This window comes from Hetaerina americana, unplaced genomic scaffold (genome assembly GCF_022747635.1).
Source record: "Hetaerina americana unplaced genomic scaffold, ioHetAmer1.1.p SCAF_10, whole genome shotgun sequence".
Classification (NCBI taxonomy): Eukaryota; Metazoa; Arthropoda; class Insecta; order Odonata; family Calopterygidae; genus Hetaerina; species Hetaerina americana.
This window is the reverse complement of record NW_027286070.1, coordinates 54,520,511-54,541,059: the sequence shown is the minus strand read 5'-3', so window position 1 is coordinate 54,541,059 and position 20,549 is coordinate 54,520,511. Positions and strand designations below refer to the sequence as shown.

Here is a 20,549-nt window from a genome sequence, read left to right as displayed (position 1 = left end):
TGGTACAAGTTTGTTTGTCAACTTTGATCCTGAAAATCTCGTCGACAGAATGCAAGTAGCCGTCGTGAATATGAAACTTCTTCGGTGAAAGTGTTTGTTGCTATTGCTTCATTACTGGCCAATATACTTTGTGAATCCTAAGCGAGCCACAATGAGCGAGGCAAGAAGTTCTGAAAAGGCTACAGAGGATCCTCCACGAAAGGTTATTAGTTATTACTACTTAAAAGCGACGCTCAGTTAGTAATATTTCTACTAGCAGATATACATTAAGTATTTGTTTTATGCTTTAGAGGTACCGTCGAGATGAATTGTCCCACTCTGAATCAGAGGATGAGTACGTACCGTATGTACCTGTAAAGGAGCGAAGGAAGGAGCAGTTATCAAAGCTGGGGAGGCTTACACAGGTAATGACGGTCGAAAAATACCATCTATCATATTTTTCTAAACTCCTATTGATTAGCTAGAATCACTTATCATGCCATTGATATTCTCTGAACTTCACATGTTTTCATTGTTAATTATTAGTAATTTTTTCCAAAACCAGGCCTAATTTTTGACGTTTTACTGTGACATTTTTGTATTAAGTTAAAAGAACAGGAGCAGAGAGGAAAATCGTCGAGTGAGAACGAGCACGATGAAGAGGATGAAGATGGACAAGTTTGGGGCCGAAAATCAAACATCAGTCTTCTTGATCAGCATACCGAACTCAAAAAGTTGGCGGAAGGTACCTGTTTTAAAAATCATATTTCATATATTTCAAGTTGTGACATCCTGGTGCGACTGATTATTTAATCAATTTAATACTGCATTGATTTCAGCAAAAAAGGAAAGTGCAATGGAAAGACAACTTAAGGAAGAAGAAAAAATTCTCGAAAGTGTTGCTGAAAAAAAAGCCTTGATGGGTGTAGCAGAGTTGGCTAAAGGTATTCAATATGAGGATCCAATTAAGACCAGGTAATGCCCCATATCATGATGTCTAATATAGTCATATTCATTTATCTCTTCCATTTCATGCCTTTCTAATCCGTATTTGCATTAATTTTAGTTGGACACCTCCCAAGTACATTCTTGCAATGCCAGAAGAAAAACATGAAGAGATGAGAAGGCAGTTAAGAATTTTGGTTGAAGGTGAGGATGTACCTCCTCCTACTAGATCTTTCCGGGAAATGAAACTTCATCATGCTATCCTGTCTGGTCTTGAGAGGAAAGGAATAATTAAACCTTCTCCTATTCAAGTTCAAGGGATACCAACAGTGTAAGGGTGCTGTTAATTTATAAAGCTCCATAATTTCATCGATAATTTCAATTCATATTCTAATCACTTCATTTCCAAATGAAGAGGAAATGATCCTCAGGGAAAGTGGTGTTAATTTCTTTATATTGTGTTAAATCTGTATAAATAATTTAGATATATTTTTATTTCAGTCCATATTCTAGTCAATATCCTAACATTTTTCTCTATATTGTCCATAATATTGTGTGATAAGGGAGAATGTTATGCAATCTTGGAAAGGGGAGGAATTGAATAAGGGGTGTTGTATGGAAGGAAGAATACGGAGTTGACGAGGAGATTATTGTAATGTAGTATGTTGGGTTTTGTTTGGTAGTGTGTCCATCCAATACCAACCTTAACTGGTTGATTAATGATAATAATAATCCTTACCTTATTTTTAAAGATAGATGACATTATTAACATTTAAATGCAGGTGCATTTTTTACTGTCCTTTGTTCATTGAAATCTGTGTATTCAATTTATGATGGATTAATTGGGTGGACATCTCAACTTCTTAAGACCCTTGGATGCCAATAATAGATGGTACTACTCCTTCAGGTTGTTGTGAAAGCCAACATATGTTTATTTAGGTTTCAGTGTATATTCTCAATAGCAATATTATTATCTATCCTACTGGTTATTGGTATTTACCATACAAATGCTTAAATCTATTTTCATTGACATATCAATTTTCTATGCATCCAATTTATTGTGCTACTCAAATGTTGTGTGTCACATTTGTACCTAATATGTAACTTGTGAAATTTTTCTACAGTTTAGCCGGCCGGGACATCATTGGAATTGCTTTTACTGGCAGTGGAAAAACATTGGTATTTATTTTACCTCTTATCATGTTTTGTTTGGAACAAGAAACAAAACTACCGTTTATCAAAGATGAAGGACCATATGGTATGTGTATTAACCAGTAATATCATTTTCAATGCCGACATTTCTTGAATTGTATGCATGCCGGAAAACTTTTTATACATGTTATCTTCTTTAGAGGTACCACGAATATGAATTGTTCCACTCTCAAATATCAAATGTCCATACTAATTCATGACCTTGCTTTGTGTAGGACTCATAATATGTCCATCCAGAGAGCTTGCAAAGCAGACATTTGACATCATTCGCTATTACTGTGAGTGTTTGACTGCTAGTGGTGCTCCTGAGATTCGAAGCTGTCTAGCAATTGGCGGAGTTCCTGTTTCTGAGTCTCTAGAAGTCATTCACAGGTTATATGAATAAATATGATTCATTATTATTTCCTTTGAATTTTATCCTATCGCTCAATTTAATATAACTATGTGAGAAGTCAGTATCTACTTGTGTAGCCCAGTTTTCCCTTATCTTTCCCATTTGGTTACTCTAAGAATAATTTTGTAGTTTTCTTGCTTAGTTTTTATTTTTAGCACTTAATTCTGTTTGTCACAATGTGAGAATATCTTTAAGTGGTGTATTTACGCTAAAATGAATATTATTATAAAATTTTTCTATAGGGGGGTACACATAATGGTTGCAACACCAGGTCGTTTAATGGATATGCTTGACAAAAAAATGGTTAAATTGGATGTGTGCAGGTTAGTATTCACACACTGGCTCTAGTAAGTTTAAAGTAGTTGCTATGCATATGTATGACAAGTATTGTTGATTCAATTGTAGGTACCTTTGCATGGATGAGGCTGACCGAATGATAGACATGGGATTTGAGGAAGATGTGAGGACAATATTTTCATTCTTTTGTGGTCAAAGGCAAACTTTACTTTTCTCTGCCACTATGCCTAAAAAAATACAAAATTTTGCACGGTCAGCACTGGTAAAACCTGTGACCATAAATGTTGGCAGAGCTGGTGCTGCATCCATGAATGTCATTCAGGTAAGGAAATACTTAAATCTCCAACTTTCTTGTGTATTATGCATTTAGGTACTCTGTTGACTATTTTTTTAACATTGCCAAAATCTTCTGGCTTGTTTTCAGTCATGTGCTTTCCCAATTGTTTATGAATAAGGCTTCATTTTCATGGGTGGTTTTGAGTATAATTGCATGTATTTATGAAAGATTCTCCCTCCTTATTTTTTTATGGCATCATAAGATGATTTGGTTTGGCAGTTTCAATGAAACTGTGCAATAATGGCATTAACTAATTGTTCAATTGAAAACATTGAAAAACTCTTGATTAAATGGGAGGACATTTTGACTCTGAATGACATTGGCATGGAGATGCCTCCTTTTTTAGATTTTTTAGTCCATGTGCTTCTCCCAGTATCTGTTTAAATGATTGAAGTATTTATCCAATTTGAATATTTTGTTCTTGGATATTAAGCAACTGTTGCATAGGATAATGCTCATAAACGCAATGACCTCTGTCAATTGCACGAAAGCGTTGCTTGAATTAGGTTTGTTTGTAACCTACACAAAGTGGAAATAAGTACTTGGTAAAACTTTTCTCATGAAAAGATATCGGATGGCAGTTGAGTTTTATTTATATTGATTATGACATTACTATGTTGTAATCACTGGTGATCATTTGAATGCAAGAAATCTAAGAGCTGAGTTATTTTACAATAATATTCTGGTTTCAAGATTAACCCATGCTTTCCTGAGTAAAAGGAAAAATATACTACTCCAAATATTTTTCTGATGCCTCATTCCTAGTGGAGATAGTATCTCCTCCTTTCAATCCAGGCATGTTTTATGTGCAGGAAAATGGATCATTTCACAGATTAAGATCGTATATGTATTACATTTAAGTGGCAAGGTGTTCTGAATACGATATGTTGACAATTTATTGCATACATGCAGGTTATAGGACTGGTTCTTTTTGTCTACTGCTCTTACGCTGATTTCTCCTGACTGGCTCAAATGACTTAAGACATTGGATCTGCTAGCAAAATAAATAATCTAGATCATCATACCGCAGCCATAAATGAAGGGATCAAGGGATAGGAAAATACTCAGTTGGTTGTACATGTGGATGGTGGATGTCTTCAAATGAATTATTTAAGTGTGTTTTTGCCAATTAACTTGTTTCCATATTTCATTATGCCAATTTGTTTCTTCGAGGATGTGTAATACAATATTGTTGCTATTATTGGATGATTATATTTATAGGTCATTGTTAGTTTGTGATTTTTAGAATGTAGAAAATCAGAAATTAGCATTAGGAATGGTAAAGTTAGCATATTTTAGGAATGTATCATGGACAGAGGAAGCGTGGAATTTATTATTCTGGATAGCAGGTGATCAATTAAAGACTTGGGCAAACTGTAAATATGTCCATAATTCAGAATACAATTGCCCATATCTAATCATTGAGGACATAAGAATAGAATGCATATTTGTATGGAAATTTTTATCAATTAATATAAAGTAAACATTCCTATCCGACCGGTCATCTCCAGTGTGAATTCCCCTTCCAGAAAACTTGCGGCGGTGCTGAATTCTAGATTTAGAGAGTTGACTAATTTCCAGCCAAGATATGGAGTGAAGAATACTGTGGCTTATTGTGAGCAACTTTCCAAAATAAAACCCCCCACCACCAAATATTTTTTAGTGTCTTTTGATGTGGTGAACCTCTTTACTAACATCCCGGCGATGGAAGCAGTCAACGTGGCAAAGAAACACTCACTAACGCTTTTCCTGGGGTTTCCTACCCTCTCCCACATTCTTTCGTACCTACCCCCGTACTCCCATCCCCGCCCCCTCTTCCCACAACTCCCCCACCCTTTCCAGAAGAGGGTATATATACAATGATTGTCACTTTAAACTTTGTACCTGAGGATGACGCCGTAGCGTCGAAACTAGTCGTACCTGTAATAAAGTGGTGGATTGGAACAAAGTGTTTCTTTTTCATTTATTAGAAAGACTTCACTCTATTTATTTAAGGAAAATATTTTGCATATTTTTTTTATTTTTAAGACAGATTTTTTGTTCCTCAAAAACCAAGATTTTCATGTTACCCTGGCAATCTTACCTTTGGTTCAGTGTTTAATGCTAATGCTGAAAATCTTCTAATTGTAGTCATTTATTATGTTTAACTGTAATCTTACTTAAACTCCAGTTTGCTATTATTACTCTTTACAGGAAGTTGAGTATGTCAAACAAGAAGCCAAAATAGTGTACCTGCTTGAGTGCTTGCAAAAAACACCACCTCCAGTTCTAATTTTTGCTGAGAAGAAACAAGATGTTGATGCCATTCATGAATATCTTTTATTAAAGGGAGTGGAAGCTGTTGCGATACATGGTGGAAAAGGTTAGTATCTTAGTAGTATTCCAAAGATTAGATTTGTAATCCATGGTAACAGGAATGTAATACCACCACGGTTTTTCACGTGTGATCTCAGTCTTGTAGATCAGACAAATGAGGGAAATTATGAGATACGGTGCAAAAATATTTTGTTTCAGAATTAGGGTAATCACTGAAATGGAAAACCGTATATTTGAGTAGAAAAAATAAAGTATAAAAGTAATGCCATTACGGATTCTGTTCAATGAAATAGAACCTGTTTTCAAAATTATTGGGCCATTTACTTAAAATATTTTGTGCCATACTCTTAATGTGCAGCACTGAATTACTGGAGTTATCTCTTTTTTTACCTAGATCAGGAAGAAAGATCTCGTTCTGTGGAGGCATTTAGAAATGGGCAGAAGGATCTTCTTGTTGCCACAGATGTTGCCTCCAAAGGTCTCGATTTCCCCAATGTTCAGCATGTGATTAATTATGATATGCCTGATGATGTGGAAAACTATGGTATGTATAAGTAATATTTTTCTTTTCAGCTTTGGTTTATAAAGATTCAATACTTTCTTGTTAAATTTGCATTTATAGCCACATGAATTGATAAATAATTTTTTTAAATCACTCAAATATTGAGAATATCCAATGTAGCTGGAAATCATTGGCAATAATTCCATGTTTGAATATTTGTTTGATCCACATCTATTTTAATATAAACTGCACTGGTAATTAATTTTGTCCATTAATTGCCATAATATTTAGTATACATGGCATATTTTCATAGCGCAAAATGAAATTTATGAGAGATTTATACAAATTATTGTAACAATCTTTGTAAAATAAGAGAAAATATGGCATGTAATAGGAAAGTGAAGCGTAAGACTTTTCATTTCAACTGAAAATTGTAATTTTAAAAATTGAATTTTTATTTGAAATTGAAATTCGTTTGAAATTTTGATGAAACTGGTCAGCAATATAACTCTACTCTGTGGAATTGCAGTCTTATGTATCATTTTCATATCATGGAATTCGACAAAGTATTGGACACTATTTAATCTCTCAAAATACAACAAAATCACTTAGATATGTATCTGTTTGTATCCTAATTCTTTTTATGTATTTCTTAATTGAAAATTCATTGGAAAATATTTATGCCTATGGAGTTGGAGTGCTTTAAGGCCTATGCCTTTCATCTATCCCTCTTACCTTGTATTTGACTTTAAATATGTACTCCATTCTTTTCCCGCCTTTGTGAAACCCCTTGATAAAATTAAATATATCTATATTGAGAATATTGAAATAAATGGTGCACCAAGACAAATATTTGAATCAGTTAGATTGACACCCCTGTAAGTTAAATAATGTGGCTGTGTGAACAAAATAAATTGAAAGATATGGAACTCAATGCAAAAGTTTGGTATCTGTCTCAGTGTTTAAACTTAGGGAGTCCCATAGAAACATTATAGGTAAATATATTCTATTGTTTCAGGCTTCACTTCGTGGAAGTGTTTAATATCCATACTAAAAAGAAAGACTCATACTTTTCCACAGATTTTATTATACGGTACAACGCGTTTCACCGACTTGCGGCATCATCAGGTACAAATTTGCAAAACAGACAGAGCAAGAATATATACCCTCAGGACAGAGTGGGGGCGGGGAGGGTTGGACTCCTCTCTGAGAAACTAGCCTGGAAATAGTCAAAACAATCCATCAACACACCTGCGAGCCCCCACCCCTCTCAGGTCCTTCCAACCCTCCCCGCCCCCACTCTGTCCTGAGGGTATATATTCTTGCTCTGTCTGTTTTGCAAATTTGTACCTGATGATGCCGCAAGTCGGTGAAACACGTTGTACCATATAATAACATCTGTGGAAAAGTACGAGTCTTTCTTTTTAGTATGGATATTATAGGTAAATTTTAACTTCTGTCTAGGAAGAATGATGACAGTACAGTCTAAGAGCAAATCATTCTCGTCTGTGGGAGTGCATAAATTTTCACTGAATTCTTTAAAAAGCACTTTGCTTAATCTACATAAGCCAAGCCCAGTGTTGCCATTTAGTCAAAAAACTTCAGTAGGTGGGGCCATTCTGTCCAGAAACTTCAGTAGGTGGCCATTCAGTCAGGTATTACAATTTAAAAAAAAATGGGAAAAGAGCTGACGTTTTTGAAAAATTGGGAATGTGTAATGCAAATCAGGAATCTACAATGAGAGGGATGCTCCTTTTAGTTATGAGCCCTATTCATTTTTGACAAAGGCTATTGTGCATGCATGTCTTGGCAAAAATCAAAGTTTTATGTTTGGTGGTGCACTGATAATCCACAATAACTAACCAGTCAAATTTAAAACACTTGGGAGAAAAATTACAGAAAATACAGCAATGTACATTTTATTACTACATAAATTACCTGTAGTTATCACCTCATTGTACTGGTAAAGTTTTTCTTATTATTATTTTCTAATGCCGTGCTATTGTTTCATTTGTTATTAATGACAATCCCCAGATTTATTTTAGCATACATTGTTCCAGAAGATGAGAAATGGGAACTGCATTGGTAATTTGGTTCCGGGAAAATATAAACTTAATCATATTTTGTGCATTAGTATTTTTACTTTGAACAGTATTATTGCAGCTCATGGATCAAGAATGTAAAAAATATTGAGGCCGAATATCTTACAAAGTAATGGAACATGAATATCCTGTTTCCTTGTGTTGACAATCTGCATTTTTATTTTGCAGTTCATAGGATTGGTCGTACAGGCCGTTCTGGAAAGACTGGGATTGCCACAACCTTTATCAACAAAGCCAATGATGAATCTGTTTTGTTGGATTTGAAGCATTTGCTGATTGAAGCTAAACAGAAAGTACCTCCATTCTTAGCAGAATTGCAGTCTGAGAATGAGAAATATTTGGACCTTGGAGGTATGATTTTATCCTATGCTATGCTTCTAAAATATTTGGCTGTGGATGGAAGAGGGCAAATATTGATTAAATTAGCTTGCTAATGAGAATAGTTTATTTTACGTATTGGCTGAGTTATACCAGGTAGATTAATTACATTTTTGAATAGGATACATGAGGCATAAATTATAAATAGCATTAGGAAAAGGCTGTCAGTGTTCAAATTATTAGTAAAAACAAATTAAGGCTGATCCCTGAAACTCTTGAATGAAGACATACGAAAGTATTATTGATAACTTAAGTGTAGAACAAAGCATTTTCCTGTAATGAATAGTTTTGTTAAAATCATTACTTTTGGCTACTACATTTTATTGGTTCAAACTTAGTAGGTAGTGAACCAGTAAGTTTTTCTAAAAATTGAGCACATATTACTGTGTGAGAGTAAATGATTCATAACTCTGTATTGTTTCTGTTTTTTAATAACAGTTAAATGGATCTGTCAATTGTTGTTTTACCATTGTTATGCCCTTAAAACTCAAACTTTATTTTTTCCATGATAAACTGTGTTTTTTTGCACAGATGGCCGTGGGTGCAGTTACTGCGGTGGTTTGGGCCACAGGATTACGGACTGTCCCAAGTTGGAAGCTATCCAAAACAAGCAAGCCTCAAATATTGGAAGGAGAGACTATTTGGCTAGCAATGCAGCTGACTATTAGATCTTCAATGGCCCATGGTTCCATTTCGTTGCATTACATGAGAAAATTTGTTTTTGAATCTATTAATTTCATTAGAAATAAATGCCAAATGTCATATTGGGCTTTTGTATAAGTCCATCATCCTTGAGTGCATTTTGTATTGATTTTGATGTATTTCTTAAATATTGTGTAAATAATATACTGGTAAATCAATTGTATCTGTGACTACTGGTAATGTGTTTTTTCCTAAGTATGATGCAGGGCTTTCATACTTGGTTAAAAAATTAGAAATTGTTGTAAATAAAAATTTTGTAGAAAGATTACTTTTGATAATATATGCATATGATTGCTTATTGATGTTTTCCCACAATTTTCTGATGCGTAGTTGTTTGTTTTTTGCAATATATGATGAAAACAATTATTGTCTGTGACCATTTTTTGTTATTAATTTCACATAGAAATCCTTTGAGTTTGCAATTCATTTAAATTTCATTTCCTGAAATTTATTTTGAAAACTGAATCCAGAAATTAATAATCAAATGGGAATATGCAGTATGAATGTTGATAATTTCAATGAAATAGCATCAGCTTTGTTAATGTATACTAATCAGCACATGTTCATTTTTGCTTCATATGATAACCCTGATGTTATCACCTTTGGAGCTGAATGAAATTAGTTTACGTTTGATTTTAATTTACACTGTAAAATATAACTTTATTATTTACATGTGTAGTGTCAAATTTTAACAATAATATGAAGTTCACTCGTGCCTTAGCGTGTGTGCTTTCATCAAAAATAATTATTGAAATGTATTTGCAAAATATAATTCCTATGAAAGGTTACATACAGTAGCAATTCTGGCAACTGAACATAGTGCCACAAAATTGTTTCCTCCTATGTTTCATCTGTATACTGCTGTCACTGCAAAATCAGTACAATGCATTTGAGTTACCAGAATATTGGAAGCTTTTTCTTAGTAGATTTGAGTTGCATTATGGTATTTAGTCTTATTCCCACGGAGAGTAGCTGTTCAAGTAACAGTGGGTTACAATAGAGAAGGCTGAAACAGTTAAATTAGCAAGTGAATTTCACTCTGAAAGATCACTAAAATTAGGCCATGTGCTATTTGTGAATGCATGATCATTATTTGAATTATAAAAGCAAAGATACGTTGGTATACATATCAAAGATTAAAATGAAGTAATCCAGTTTCTTTAGAGTTTATAGCTTTTGTGAGCACTAAAGCTTAAGTTGAAGTGATGGATGACACCACATTTTGTGATTGGGTCCCTGAATGTGAGTGGTGACCTTCTAGATGCCATCAGAATCTGAAAAAAATGTAATCATATGCTTAGAAATAGATAAAAAAGATGTAGTTCAGTAAACATTTGTATATGCTGTGATGAAACCACTAACAAAAAAGAGCACCTGCACTTTATTTTGCCTTGTACTTCCACTCCATCAACTGAGCAGAAGCTTTGATTGTTGCCATCAGTGGCACTAAATACAAAAAATTGTATTTATGGTGCTTCTGAAAAAATTGATGCCATAAGCATCTGCATATAAAATCAATGAGAAGTTACCAATTCAGCACCCCATATGATGAAGTACATCCACTGAATTATGTCCAATGTTGGGTCTATGAAGTTAAATCAAGAGAGAGCATATTTGAACATCAGGTGGAAGAGGTAATTTTAGCTACTGTGAAAGGGAAAAATGCCTTTCTAAATATGGAAATGCAAAAACGAGCTCAATGTCAAAATTTCTGAAAGAAAAATATCAAGTTATTCAAAGTGAAGGGAAAGTTAGTTACTGCATTTCCCATGCCTGTGGTGGAGATAGTACTCCTAATCTGAGTCTGTAGTAGCCATCTACATTCAAGATCTAGTGATATACAGTATTTCAGGACTTAAAAATTTTAATGAAAATGCTGGGGCTGCCTTCATAAAACACCCAATTAACAGGAATCCAGGTGATAAAACTCTAATACCCACACATTTATGTGAATTCTACTCCTATAATGGAATATATGACAATTTTGGAAGACTCAACTAATGCAACAATTCATCTTCTAGATGAGAATTTTGGATGATATTGATTGAAGCAATTTCTTAATGAGGAGAAACCAACAAAATTGTCTGTACAGGCATAGATTATTAATGTAACTCAACCAGGCCTGGTAAAATTAAAATATTGACAACCCACAAATACTCTTATAAAGATAATTTTTGGATTGCTCATTGTTCCTCGATATACAGAACAAAATAAAACTGCCATTTTTCAAGGATCAATTTCCAGTATTCCCTTGAATCAATATTATTAACCCTAACAAATTCTAATTGCACAAGCAAAAATTAATTTTGCTAACGTCTCAATTGTTTTTTGTATTCATCCTAAAGATTGTTTGATGCATTACTTCAGCATTCAAGGGACCATGTAGCAATTTGAATTGCTAAATGTAGTGAGAATTATATACACACAAAACACCAGGCTTTGGTTTTTAATCAATTTTTCATTATCATAAAAGTATTTTTTGACATCTCTACCAATTCATATATTGATATAGTAGCAATAATACAGGTAAGTCATTGTATTATCTCAGCTGGTTTAATTATGTTGAGGACTTCAGGATATTACAATTATATATTTGAAACTTTTTAATTAACTTGAGTTAAACTCAGAAAATATTCATAATGTACCAGTAGGTCCTGACTTTTGTAGACAAGGCATCCTTCATGAAAATTGCAATTTCAACCAGTGCTTGCTCTCATGAATAAGAAAAGGTGTGCGCTAAAAAAAAACATGTTTCATGGTTTAATGAAGTTTTTGGCATGATTTTTGAAAGTCCTAACAATACAGTCATTCTAATACATGTACAATGTGAATTTATGGATGAATTCCTTGGTGTTAGTGATTAATAGCAAATTGAGTAATTTCAGGCATGACGTGGCGGAATTCGAACATAATAAAAAAGAAGCAATTTTCCACAGGATATGATTTATTGCACCATAAAACTTATCTAGTGGAAAATTGCTACTGTCTGTTATTTATTGATGATTAATGTTGGCAATAATATGATGAGCTTGTAAATGCTTTATTTTGCTAACATTTAGGAAATTCTATAAACGAGGAAACTTTGGAAAAAGTTATTTTTCACCCACCTGAATGCTCTAAAGACTTTTTTCTATATAAAACTTATTTGGAATTTATATATAATAAAGTATGCTTTGGAAGATGATGATACCTTGTCCTAATTCCATTTTAGCAACCTAAGTGTACAAGTAAATTATATATAAACTTATTTTGAATTTATATCAAATAAAGTATGCTTCGTAAGATCATGATACCTTATCCTAGTTCCATTTTAGCAACCTAAGTGTACAAATATACTGCATGTGGTGGATGGGTGAGGTGGAAAAGATAGCTTTAAGATGATCAAATTGTTCTAATTTTCGGGACTAACCAATATGACTGGGCCGTAATCATCTTGGCAATTACCAATCAATGTGAAGACTGAGTTAACAATGCAGGTAAATATACATATTCTATTCCAATCGCAATAAATATAAAATTAAATTATACACGTGTAATCCACCCGCGTGGAGGTGCCAAGAATTCTTTACACTCCATGTGTCATAGTTATCATTCTTGAGTAATTTTGAGTTCGGCCGCCAAAATGGCCTACATATTATTGGGTGAAAATTTGATGTGCTGTTGTTATCGTCACAGAGCATCCGCGAAAACATTGCACGAGAATGATAACATGACATAAAGACTTATTTTCATTAGTGTGTTTATCTGTTGGACAATGTCTTGTCAATTAATTCCGTTTGCGTGGTTTGATATTAATAGTGTTCGGAAGCGGTTGTTCCATGAATCTGGTATGTAGGAGTTTTTAAATTTTTATACTATTGCATTTGCGATGACGTTTCATTAAAAACTGTTGCTTTTTAAGATATTCCTGAAGTGTTGCTGGCAAAGCCTGAAAAATCAGACAATAATTGCGGGAATTCAGAATCGAACTCATCATGGCTGCAAGAATGTCTGACATACTTGTCACCATCAAGGGAAATTTTGGTATTTGCCAAAAAGTGCAATGTCGTCATATTAACGTGTAAGTATAAGGTAGCAAGCATCTCATTTGATGGAAATAACTGGGTAAATTAGGGAAGCGAGAAAATTGGCATACTTGGTCTTACTTTTCTCTATTTTGCAATTTCATTGACTTGGGTCAATCAGTTTCCGTATGATGTAGCATGGTAATGTACACAATTAGTAAATTCTATACAATACAAGGCCAAGTTCAAACAAGAAAATTGAAAGCCATTCGAATAGAGACAATAGATTTAAGGCTAATTGTGTATACCAAATGTCGAAATGAAGACTCTCTACTCTCAGTTCTTTGGGGAGCCACTTGATTCCCTGTTATGTCAGTAATTGTGTTATGATCGAGGTTACAATAAATTATCTATAGATGGATGTAATACTGCCAATAATAGCTATGGTCTACTATGGTGAGTAGTTAATTTCATTGGTCAATCTTCTTACCCGCAGCAAAATGGGAATCCCAGAAAAAGGGCAATGCTTCCTGTAAATATGTTGTGTTTTGGAGTGGAAGTTTATATATAGAAAAAACGTGAGTTAAATGGTTTACTAACTGGTGTAGCCATTTGTGTTTCTAAATTATGTGTTTCGAACCATGGACAGGATGGTCAAATGCTTGGTGATTCTTACTTTTTAGGGATCTCATTACTTCAGTCTTGTGTCTGCCCCTAGCTTCTGTTGGGAAAAGCTCCCACCACGGTGCTGATTGGACATGCATTGTTATTGGCTACTCCTCTGGGTTTGTTGGATTCTACACTGAGGTAATACTCACTCCTCACCTTGTTAAACTAGAGCAAATTTGTTTTCATACAGGACTTACCTGTATGATTATTTTACCTGGGTTAGTTCTGTATTTAAATATGGAGTGATCTGATCGGTGTGGACCGTGTTCAGCTTTTCATTTCATAAAATGAAAATGCTTACTTCCATAAAAATTCTTAAGGATAATGTGGTTTCTCATACTTTTGTCAAAAATCGAACTATGGACGAATATGACATACATAGGATGAGTATGTATACGCATGTAAGTAAAATTTAGATTCCTTAAAAAAATATTGGAAAAGTATTTTCGTCTTGAATGATAAAGAATTGACTGAAATTAATGACCATTGTTTTTATTTTTAATTGAAATTCTAATCTCTTCTGCCTTTTGACCCCAGACTGTTGCCTATTTTCTCGAAATGAGGCTTTGTTTGTTTAAAACAAGTGCTGTAAGTATATTTCTTCAATCTTGTTATCACAGAATGGCAGCCTTATCATCTCAGAGCAATTCCATGAAGAGCCAGTTCTTAAACTTAAATGCCACTCCCATATTCCTGCTACTTATCCAGGAGAAATAGAGCAACAAGAAGAACTTCTAATTGTTTACCAGAGTGCAGTGGTCTCCTTAAACGGTTTTGCTCTGTTTCAGACACTAAGAGGATGCAGGAGTCATTTGGCCAAAGGTTGGTCAAAAAATGTTTGTTTTCCTCGTACTGTTTCTTACATAATTCAATTTTTTGTCCTCAACATACTCAGTTGAAAGTTAATAGGTTTTAGATGCATTTTGCCCTCTACCCTGTTTTTAGTGAAAAGAGAACTATTTAGCAATTTATTATAAACCAGTTATTGGAGTTAGATTGATGATACTTGTGCCAGGTGTATAGTACATATCAACCTAATATATAGCGTAAAATGAAATCTATACCAAGAGAATATTTATTTGAGAAATACTTACCCCTCGCCAAAATGTGTTCCAGACGCAAACTATCAAAGTTCGATATTGAAGAAAAATTGATTGCAAATAGTGATTTTGACCTTTCAAAAGACCCAAGTGTTGATATAGAGAGTGAGGGAGATATTATTTTTCTATGATAGACCTGACTTGGAAACCCCTGAAGTTAATAAAAGATTTGACCCTGAAGAAAAATGATGGAAAGGAAACAAACTATGCAAATTTCACTTGAATAGAGATTTATTCACGACCCGGGTTTCAAACACTTAATGTCATCTTCAGGTGGTGTCACCTGAAGATGACATTAAGTGTTTGAAACCCGGGTTGTGAATAAATCTCTATTCAAGTGAAATTTGCATAGTTTGTTTCCTTTCCATCATGGATAAATTTCACAGGGTTAACCCTAATACCATTCGGTTTGCCTGAAGAAAAAATTGAAATTTATGTAAAATACTGTTAAAAATGCATTGGGTTGATTAGTATAATTTAACTGGTAAAAAGTACAAATTCTTGCATGAAAATATTAAGCTTGTATTTGATAACTCTTTCCCAAAAAAACTTATTGTCTCAAATAAGGCTAGTAGAACATTTTGGGTAACAAATGAAGTTAAAGCAGCTGGCCAAAACTCAATGAGTCTGGAAGGATATGAAGTTTGAGGGGTGTTCCCATCATTGATGTTGACTACAGGAAGTCCCAGAAAGAATATGCTACCTTTCTGAAAAATCCCAAAAAGCTAGTTGTAATGATTTTCTTGCTCATGCTGAATATATAACCAGAGCTATGTGGGATATTGTAAACTGGGAAACTAAAAGAAACTATATGGAAAATATATAAAAATTAATGCTAAAAAATGAAAATGGTGACCAAATTTAAAATCCAGAATATTTAGCTAACTTTATAAATACACTACATAAACATTCCCCAAAACTTCAAACAGGCCTAGCCCTTTGTGAATTATGCTGATTTTCAATTTAAAGATCATGTATCCACCTCTATTTCTATTTTCCCAGTCACCAAAAAAGAATTGCGGACTGTTGCATACAATCTCAAAAATAGGCAATCTACTGGAATTGAGAATATTCCAGTCATGGTTATTAAAAAATGTATTGATGTAATTTGCAAATCCTTTGTTCATATAATATATGAGTCTTTTACAAAATGAGAGTTCCCAGATGTGCTAAAAATATCTCTCTTAAGACTCTGTTTAAAAAGAGAGACAGTGAGCATGCGAGGAATTATTGCCTAATATTGCTAGTCTTAATTCTAAAAAACAATTGAGTACTTAATGAAAGAAAGACATCTTGTTTTTGAAAATTTTATACTTTTGAATGCAGCACGACATGGTTTCCAAGAGGGAAGAAGCACCAGATCTGCTTTAGCTTGTCTCATCAAAAACATTGCGACAGGCTTAGATGGTAATTTATTTACTGTGGGAATCTTTAATGATCTCTTTCGAGTCTTTCATGGTGTAGCTCACCCTTTTAAGGGAACTAGCAAACAACTGGTTTTAATCCTACCCCGAGAACAGAAAGCAGAAGGGTAGGTTGCAGTTGCCTACTCCAGCAATAGATGAAGCAGTTACTTATCCACAACAGAAACAGTAAACTTTGGGGTGTCACATGGAAGTATTTAGGCCCCATACTGTTCTTAAATTTTATAAATGATTTAACCAACAATGTTAAGAGTTATGAAATTATTCTTTATACAGATGACACGACTTTAATTCCTAGTGACGAGAAAACTGATTGTTGGAGCATTATTTCAATAATTCCCCAGCACTCTTTGGAGACTAGTTTTTGAAAAAATGAGGTTACAATAAATTTTGAGAAACAAACTATGTACAGTTAAAGAAAAAAAGAAACCCCAGAAATGGTTCTTTTCATAAAAGATAATCTTCTGAAGAAAGTGAGTAGTGCCAACTTTTTAGATTTAATAATTGATTAAAGCTTAAACTGAAATGAACATATTAGGTATTTATTTAGTAAACTTTCCAGAATTTTTTATGCCCGAAGAAACCTATTAAAGGTTGTAGATCAAGTAGTTTTAAGAACAGCCTACTTTGGTAATTTCTAATGTGTTATGAAATTATCTTTTGGGACTCTGCTATGGGTGTTGGCAAGGCATTCGTCATGCAAGAAAGACTTATTAGGTATGTGGGCAAATTTTCTAAAAGAGAATCGGATAGACCTCATTTTATGAATCTTAAAATCTTACCTGTAACATGTTTGTACATATATCATGTATGTGTGAATGTTCGAGAAAACATGTCTATTAAAAAAATGAGAGTATCCATTGTTATGCCATAAGACAAAGAAAGAAGGTGCATGTAATACAGCATTCCCCTTCTTTGTTTCAAAAAGGATCCCTTTATGCTGATATTAAAATTTATTAACATTTACCTGGGGGCATGAAAGATACCAACTCATATAAGATGTTTAAATCTAGGTTGAAGTATTTTTTAATCAAGAGTTGTTTTTATGACCTAAATAAATATTTTAAATAAATGTTAGAAGACTATTTCAGAGAAAAAAGTGCTTTCAATTGAATTATTCATGAGAATTATTTCATTCATTAGTGTTCTCTTCTCTATATAATAAAGAGCATTAAATCATGAAACAGTATCAATTTTAGTTTTAGCTGGGCTCTGTACTCTAACATTGATCATTTAACCAAGGATATTTGAACTTATTTTAGTGTGCCAAAATCAAATAAAGTTCGCTTGGACCATGGTATAAATTCTTCAAGCATTTGAACTACTTTTCGGCTGTTAATAGGTACTTGATATTATTAAGGAAAGATCTAACTGGTAAAATTTGCCATTCTCTATCCCAGTTAAAGCCAATTATACGGAGTCAGTCAGCCCACCTCCTTTGGCTTACAAGAAATGGGGTTTTACTGAGCAGCGGGTGGCAGCACTGCATAGCTCTGGAACCTTAGAAGAAGTTGGGGTTAATGACTGTGAAGTTTTTGGTCCATCTACTCTTCAGTTCTTTGACCACCTGCATCATCACCACCTTTTGTCTGCTCAGCTCTCTTCAATGGGAAGCTTTAGGGTGCGTTGATATTTTATATATGTCAGTGTAAACTCATTTTTACTCAAATTTCATTAAAATTGTTTTTAGAATGACATTGAATATAAATGTGAATGATTACATTTCAAAAAATGGTTTTATGGGTATATTTAGTGATGTAGTTGTTGTTAATTTTGTTTTTGGATCAGAAGAATTGAAGAAATGGGTCGAGTTTTGGTAGTTCAATATGTATATTAAAAAAACCATGTACACCGTAATCAGCCCAAAGGCCAGTTTGGTAGGAGATGGTATAGCTGACCCAGTATCAAGCTCATTGGTATGTGAAATTCACCCATCAGGGTAGGGGGGCCAGTGCCTTTCTGCGGGTTATGGTTTCTCAGGAAGATCTGGTGTCCTAAAAAATCACTCAGCTTGGATGAATCTGAGAGTGCCCAGAGAGGCTTGCCCAGGAATTGAAACTTTATTCCTTGTCCTGGAAAAGAAACCCATTTCATGAGGTATTTTTTCTGTATTTTGTCACCCAGGATGTCTTATACTCTGATAATTTTATCTAATTATCACGTATATTTATTCATTCTTTAAAACAGAATGAGGACAGTTGAATCAAAAAAATAGTGTGCGGACAATGAAAGGCATTTTAGTATCTTTCTCATGGACTTTAGATGTTCAATGGTATACCTAGATTGAGAGTGATGTAGGTTTTTAAGAACATATTTAGATTGGAGGATATAGTAGAGGGGTATTTTGAATTTGTAGATATTGTCAAAGATGAAGTGTATTGATAAAAGTTGCAATTTTCTGGTCCAAGTTTGCCAAAGTCCAGTTTCCCTTCTAAAGTTATGATGTTTTTTAATAAGCACATTACGAGAGGGTTCCCAAAAATAACTTGAATTATTTTTTTTAAAGCTATTTGTTTAATTTTTTACAAAACTACCTTATCACCTTCAAAGTACTCTCTGTTACACTTAATACATTTGTCCAAGCTGCAATTACATTCCAGGAAACATTTTTCAAACGCAATAGTTTTGATGTCGGACAGCTGCTGCCTCATTTTTTTTTCTACTGCTTCCACGTCACAAAAACATTTTCCTTTCATGTCCCATCTTGGCTTGATTATTCCTTGGTTTCGAGGTTGTAACCATAGCACTATGGCTCATCACCAGGAATGACCTTGGAAAAAAATCTGGGTCGGTTCAGAGATTGTTTTTCAATGCATGGCAAGTTTCAATTTGATTCCTTTTTTGCCCATGTCAAGACCCGAGGCCTGAATTTTCAGAAAAAATTGGCTGAAGCAAGCTCTACATTATTCCAAATTACTTACTAATTTCTTCCATAGTCCATCATCGGTCAAGCATGATTACATAAACTTTTTCAACATTTTCGTCAATTCTAGATGTTGACCGACTTCCTGAATGAGGTTTGTTATCAAGTGACCCCTTGCCTTCTTTGAAACAAGAAAGCTATTGGTACACGTGTGTTTTTCCCATAGCACAGTTCTTGTTAGCTGATTTTAACGTCACAGCTATTTGTGCAGCGTCGTCACAGCTATTTGTGCAGCGTTTTTCCCAAGCAGAAAGCAAAATATCTCAGTGGTGCGCTGCTCGCTTAAATCTACCGTGACAAAAATGAGGAGCAAGCGAAACTGCTTTTACAAAACAAATTGTTGTGACCGACCTTAACCTTCCCCAGATTACAACAATGCCTGCGCAGAACTTGGAATGATTTTCACTATGTTCCCTTAGTGGAAGAAATGCTTATTATGTAAGTTCCAACAACTGTAGCACTATTCCGGTAATTTTTTTTTTACCCCCTCGGGAAGAAATTCTCTAGTTATAAAATATGTGTTTAATCCTTCTGCAAGCCGTTGATCAAGAGAACAGGCTTGTTAATCATTTATAGTATATGTCTGAAAATGCAATGAAATGATATGTACGTATATATTTAATATTGTTTTCATCTTTTTAGCCAAGACCTCCAGCCACTTCAATGGTAGTTGCCACAGGGATTCAACCATTTGTTGGGTTTCATTATTATGTGGAAGGAGCTGGAAGGCAGACAATTTATCGAGATGTTGCTAAGGCTGTCACTGATCGGCTTGTTGGAACTCTCTCTCTTACTGTCAGGTTAGTGAATTTTTTATTTGATTCAATAGGAATTTGTGAGTAATTGGTGGGTGAATGAGTGGTGTATTATGTGGTGATGAGGAATAGTGAAGATGCTAACTGCCTCAAACACTCATGCATTCCTGTAAAAAATCCAAAGGACCACTTGAAATATTTTCATTTCTTTTTGAAGAATAGCATGTAGCTGATATTCTATATGCTATTTGACAAAAATATCATGTCTCTCTATCTAACTTAGCCCTTAAACTATAGAAAACATACTTTTACGTATACATGGGCAGCACTAGGAGAAATTTTAACATATGGCCATGTGTAGCACCCAGGGCCCAGAGCCTCTTCTGATCATAATGGCTTGAATTCTTTCTTGGCAGAAAAGGGTCCACTCTCTCCTTGCTCTCACATTTGAGCTTGCATTTCATTGTCATAAGATATGATCACTCTTTCACGGTGCCCAAAAAGTATCTG

The 20,549-nt window shown here is 34.1% G+C and overlaps 2 protein-coding genes across 2 annotated transcripts in view; both read left to right on the top strand.

Annotated features, from left to right (window-relative positions):
• Nucleotides 1-9,432, top strand: abs (ATP-dependent RNA helicase abstrakt). Its single transcript, XM_071597766.1, has 13 exons — nucleotides 1-202; nucleotides 291-404; nucleotides 586-724; nucleotides 819-954; nucleotides 1,046-1,255; nucleotides 2,049-2,182; nucleotides 2,352-2,508; nucleotides 2,773-2,853; nucleotides 2,936-3,149; nucleotides 5,358-5,526; nucleotides 5,875-6,024; nucleotides 8,253-8,435; nucleotides 8,994-9,432. Exons 1-13 carry the CDS (start codon nucleotides 152-154, stop codon nucleotides 9,128-9,130), a joined length of 1,875 nt encoding a protein of 624 aa, XP_071453867.1. The 5' UTR covers nucleotides 1-151; the 3' UTR covers nucleotides 9,131-9,432.
• Nucleotides 9,433-12,843: 3,411 nt separating this feature from the next.
• Rab3-GAP (Rab3 GTPase activating protein) overlaps nucleotides 12,844-20,549 on the top strand; it is a 45,355-nt gene continuing 37,649 nt past the window's right edge. Inside the window, exons 1-7 of the mRNA XM_071598669.1 lie at nucleotides 12,844-12,991; nucleotides 13,066-13,224; nucleotides 13,665-13,746; nucleotides 13,852-13,975; nucleotides 14,458-14,659; nucleotides 17,762-17,982; nucleotides 19,927-20,084. Coding sequence (XP_071454770.1) covers nucleotides 12,919-12,991; nucleotides 13,066-13,224; nucleotides 13,665-13,746; nucleotides 13,852-13,975; nucleotides 14,458-14,659; nucleotides 17,762-17,982; nucleotides 19,927-20,084 — 1,019 coding nt within the window. The 5' untranslated portion in view covers nucleotides 12,844-12,918. The remainder of the gene's footprint in view (nucleotides 12,992-13,065; nucleotides 13,225-13,664; nucleotides 13,747-13,851; nucleotides 13,976-14,457; nucleotides 14,660-17,761; nucleotides 17,983-19,926; nucleotides 20,085-20,549) is intronic.

Coding starts and splice junctions, on each gene's coding strand:
- abs (XM_071597766.1), top strand. CDS start 152: ATGAGCGAGGCAAGAAGTTCTGAAAAGGCTACAGAGGATCCTCCACGA. Junction 405..585: donor AGCTGGGGAGGCTTACACAG/GTAATGACGGTC, acceptor TTTTGTATTAAG/TTAAAAGAACAGGAGCAGAG. Junction 3,150..5,357: donor CATCCATGAATGTCATTCAG/GTAAGGAAATAC, acceptor TACTCTTTACAG/GAAGTTGAGTATGTCAAACA.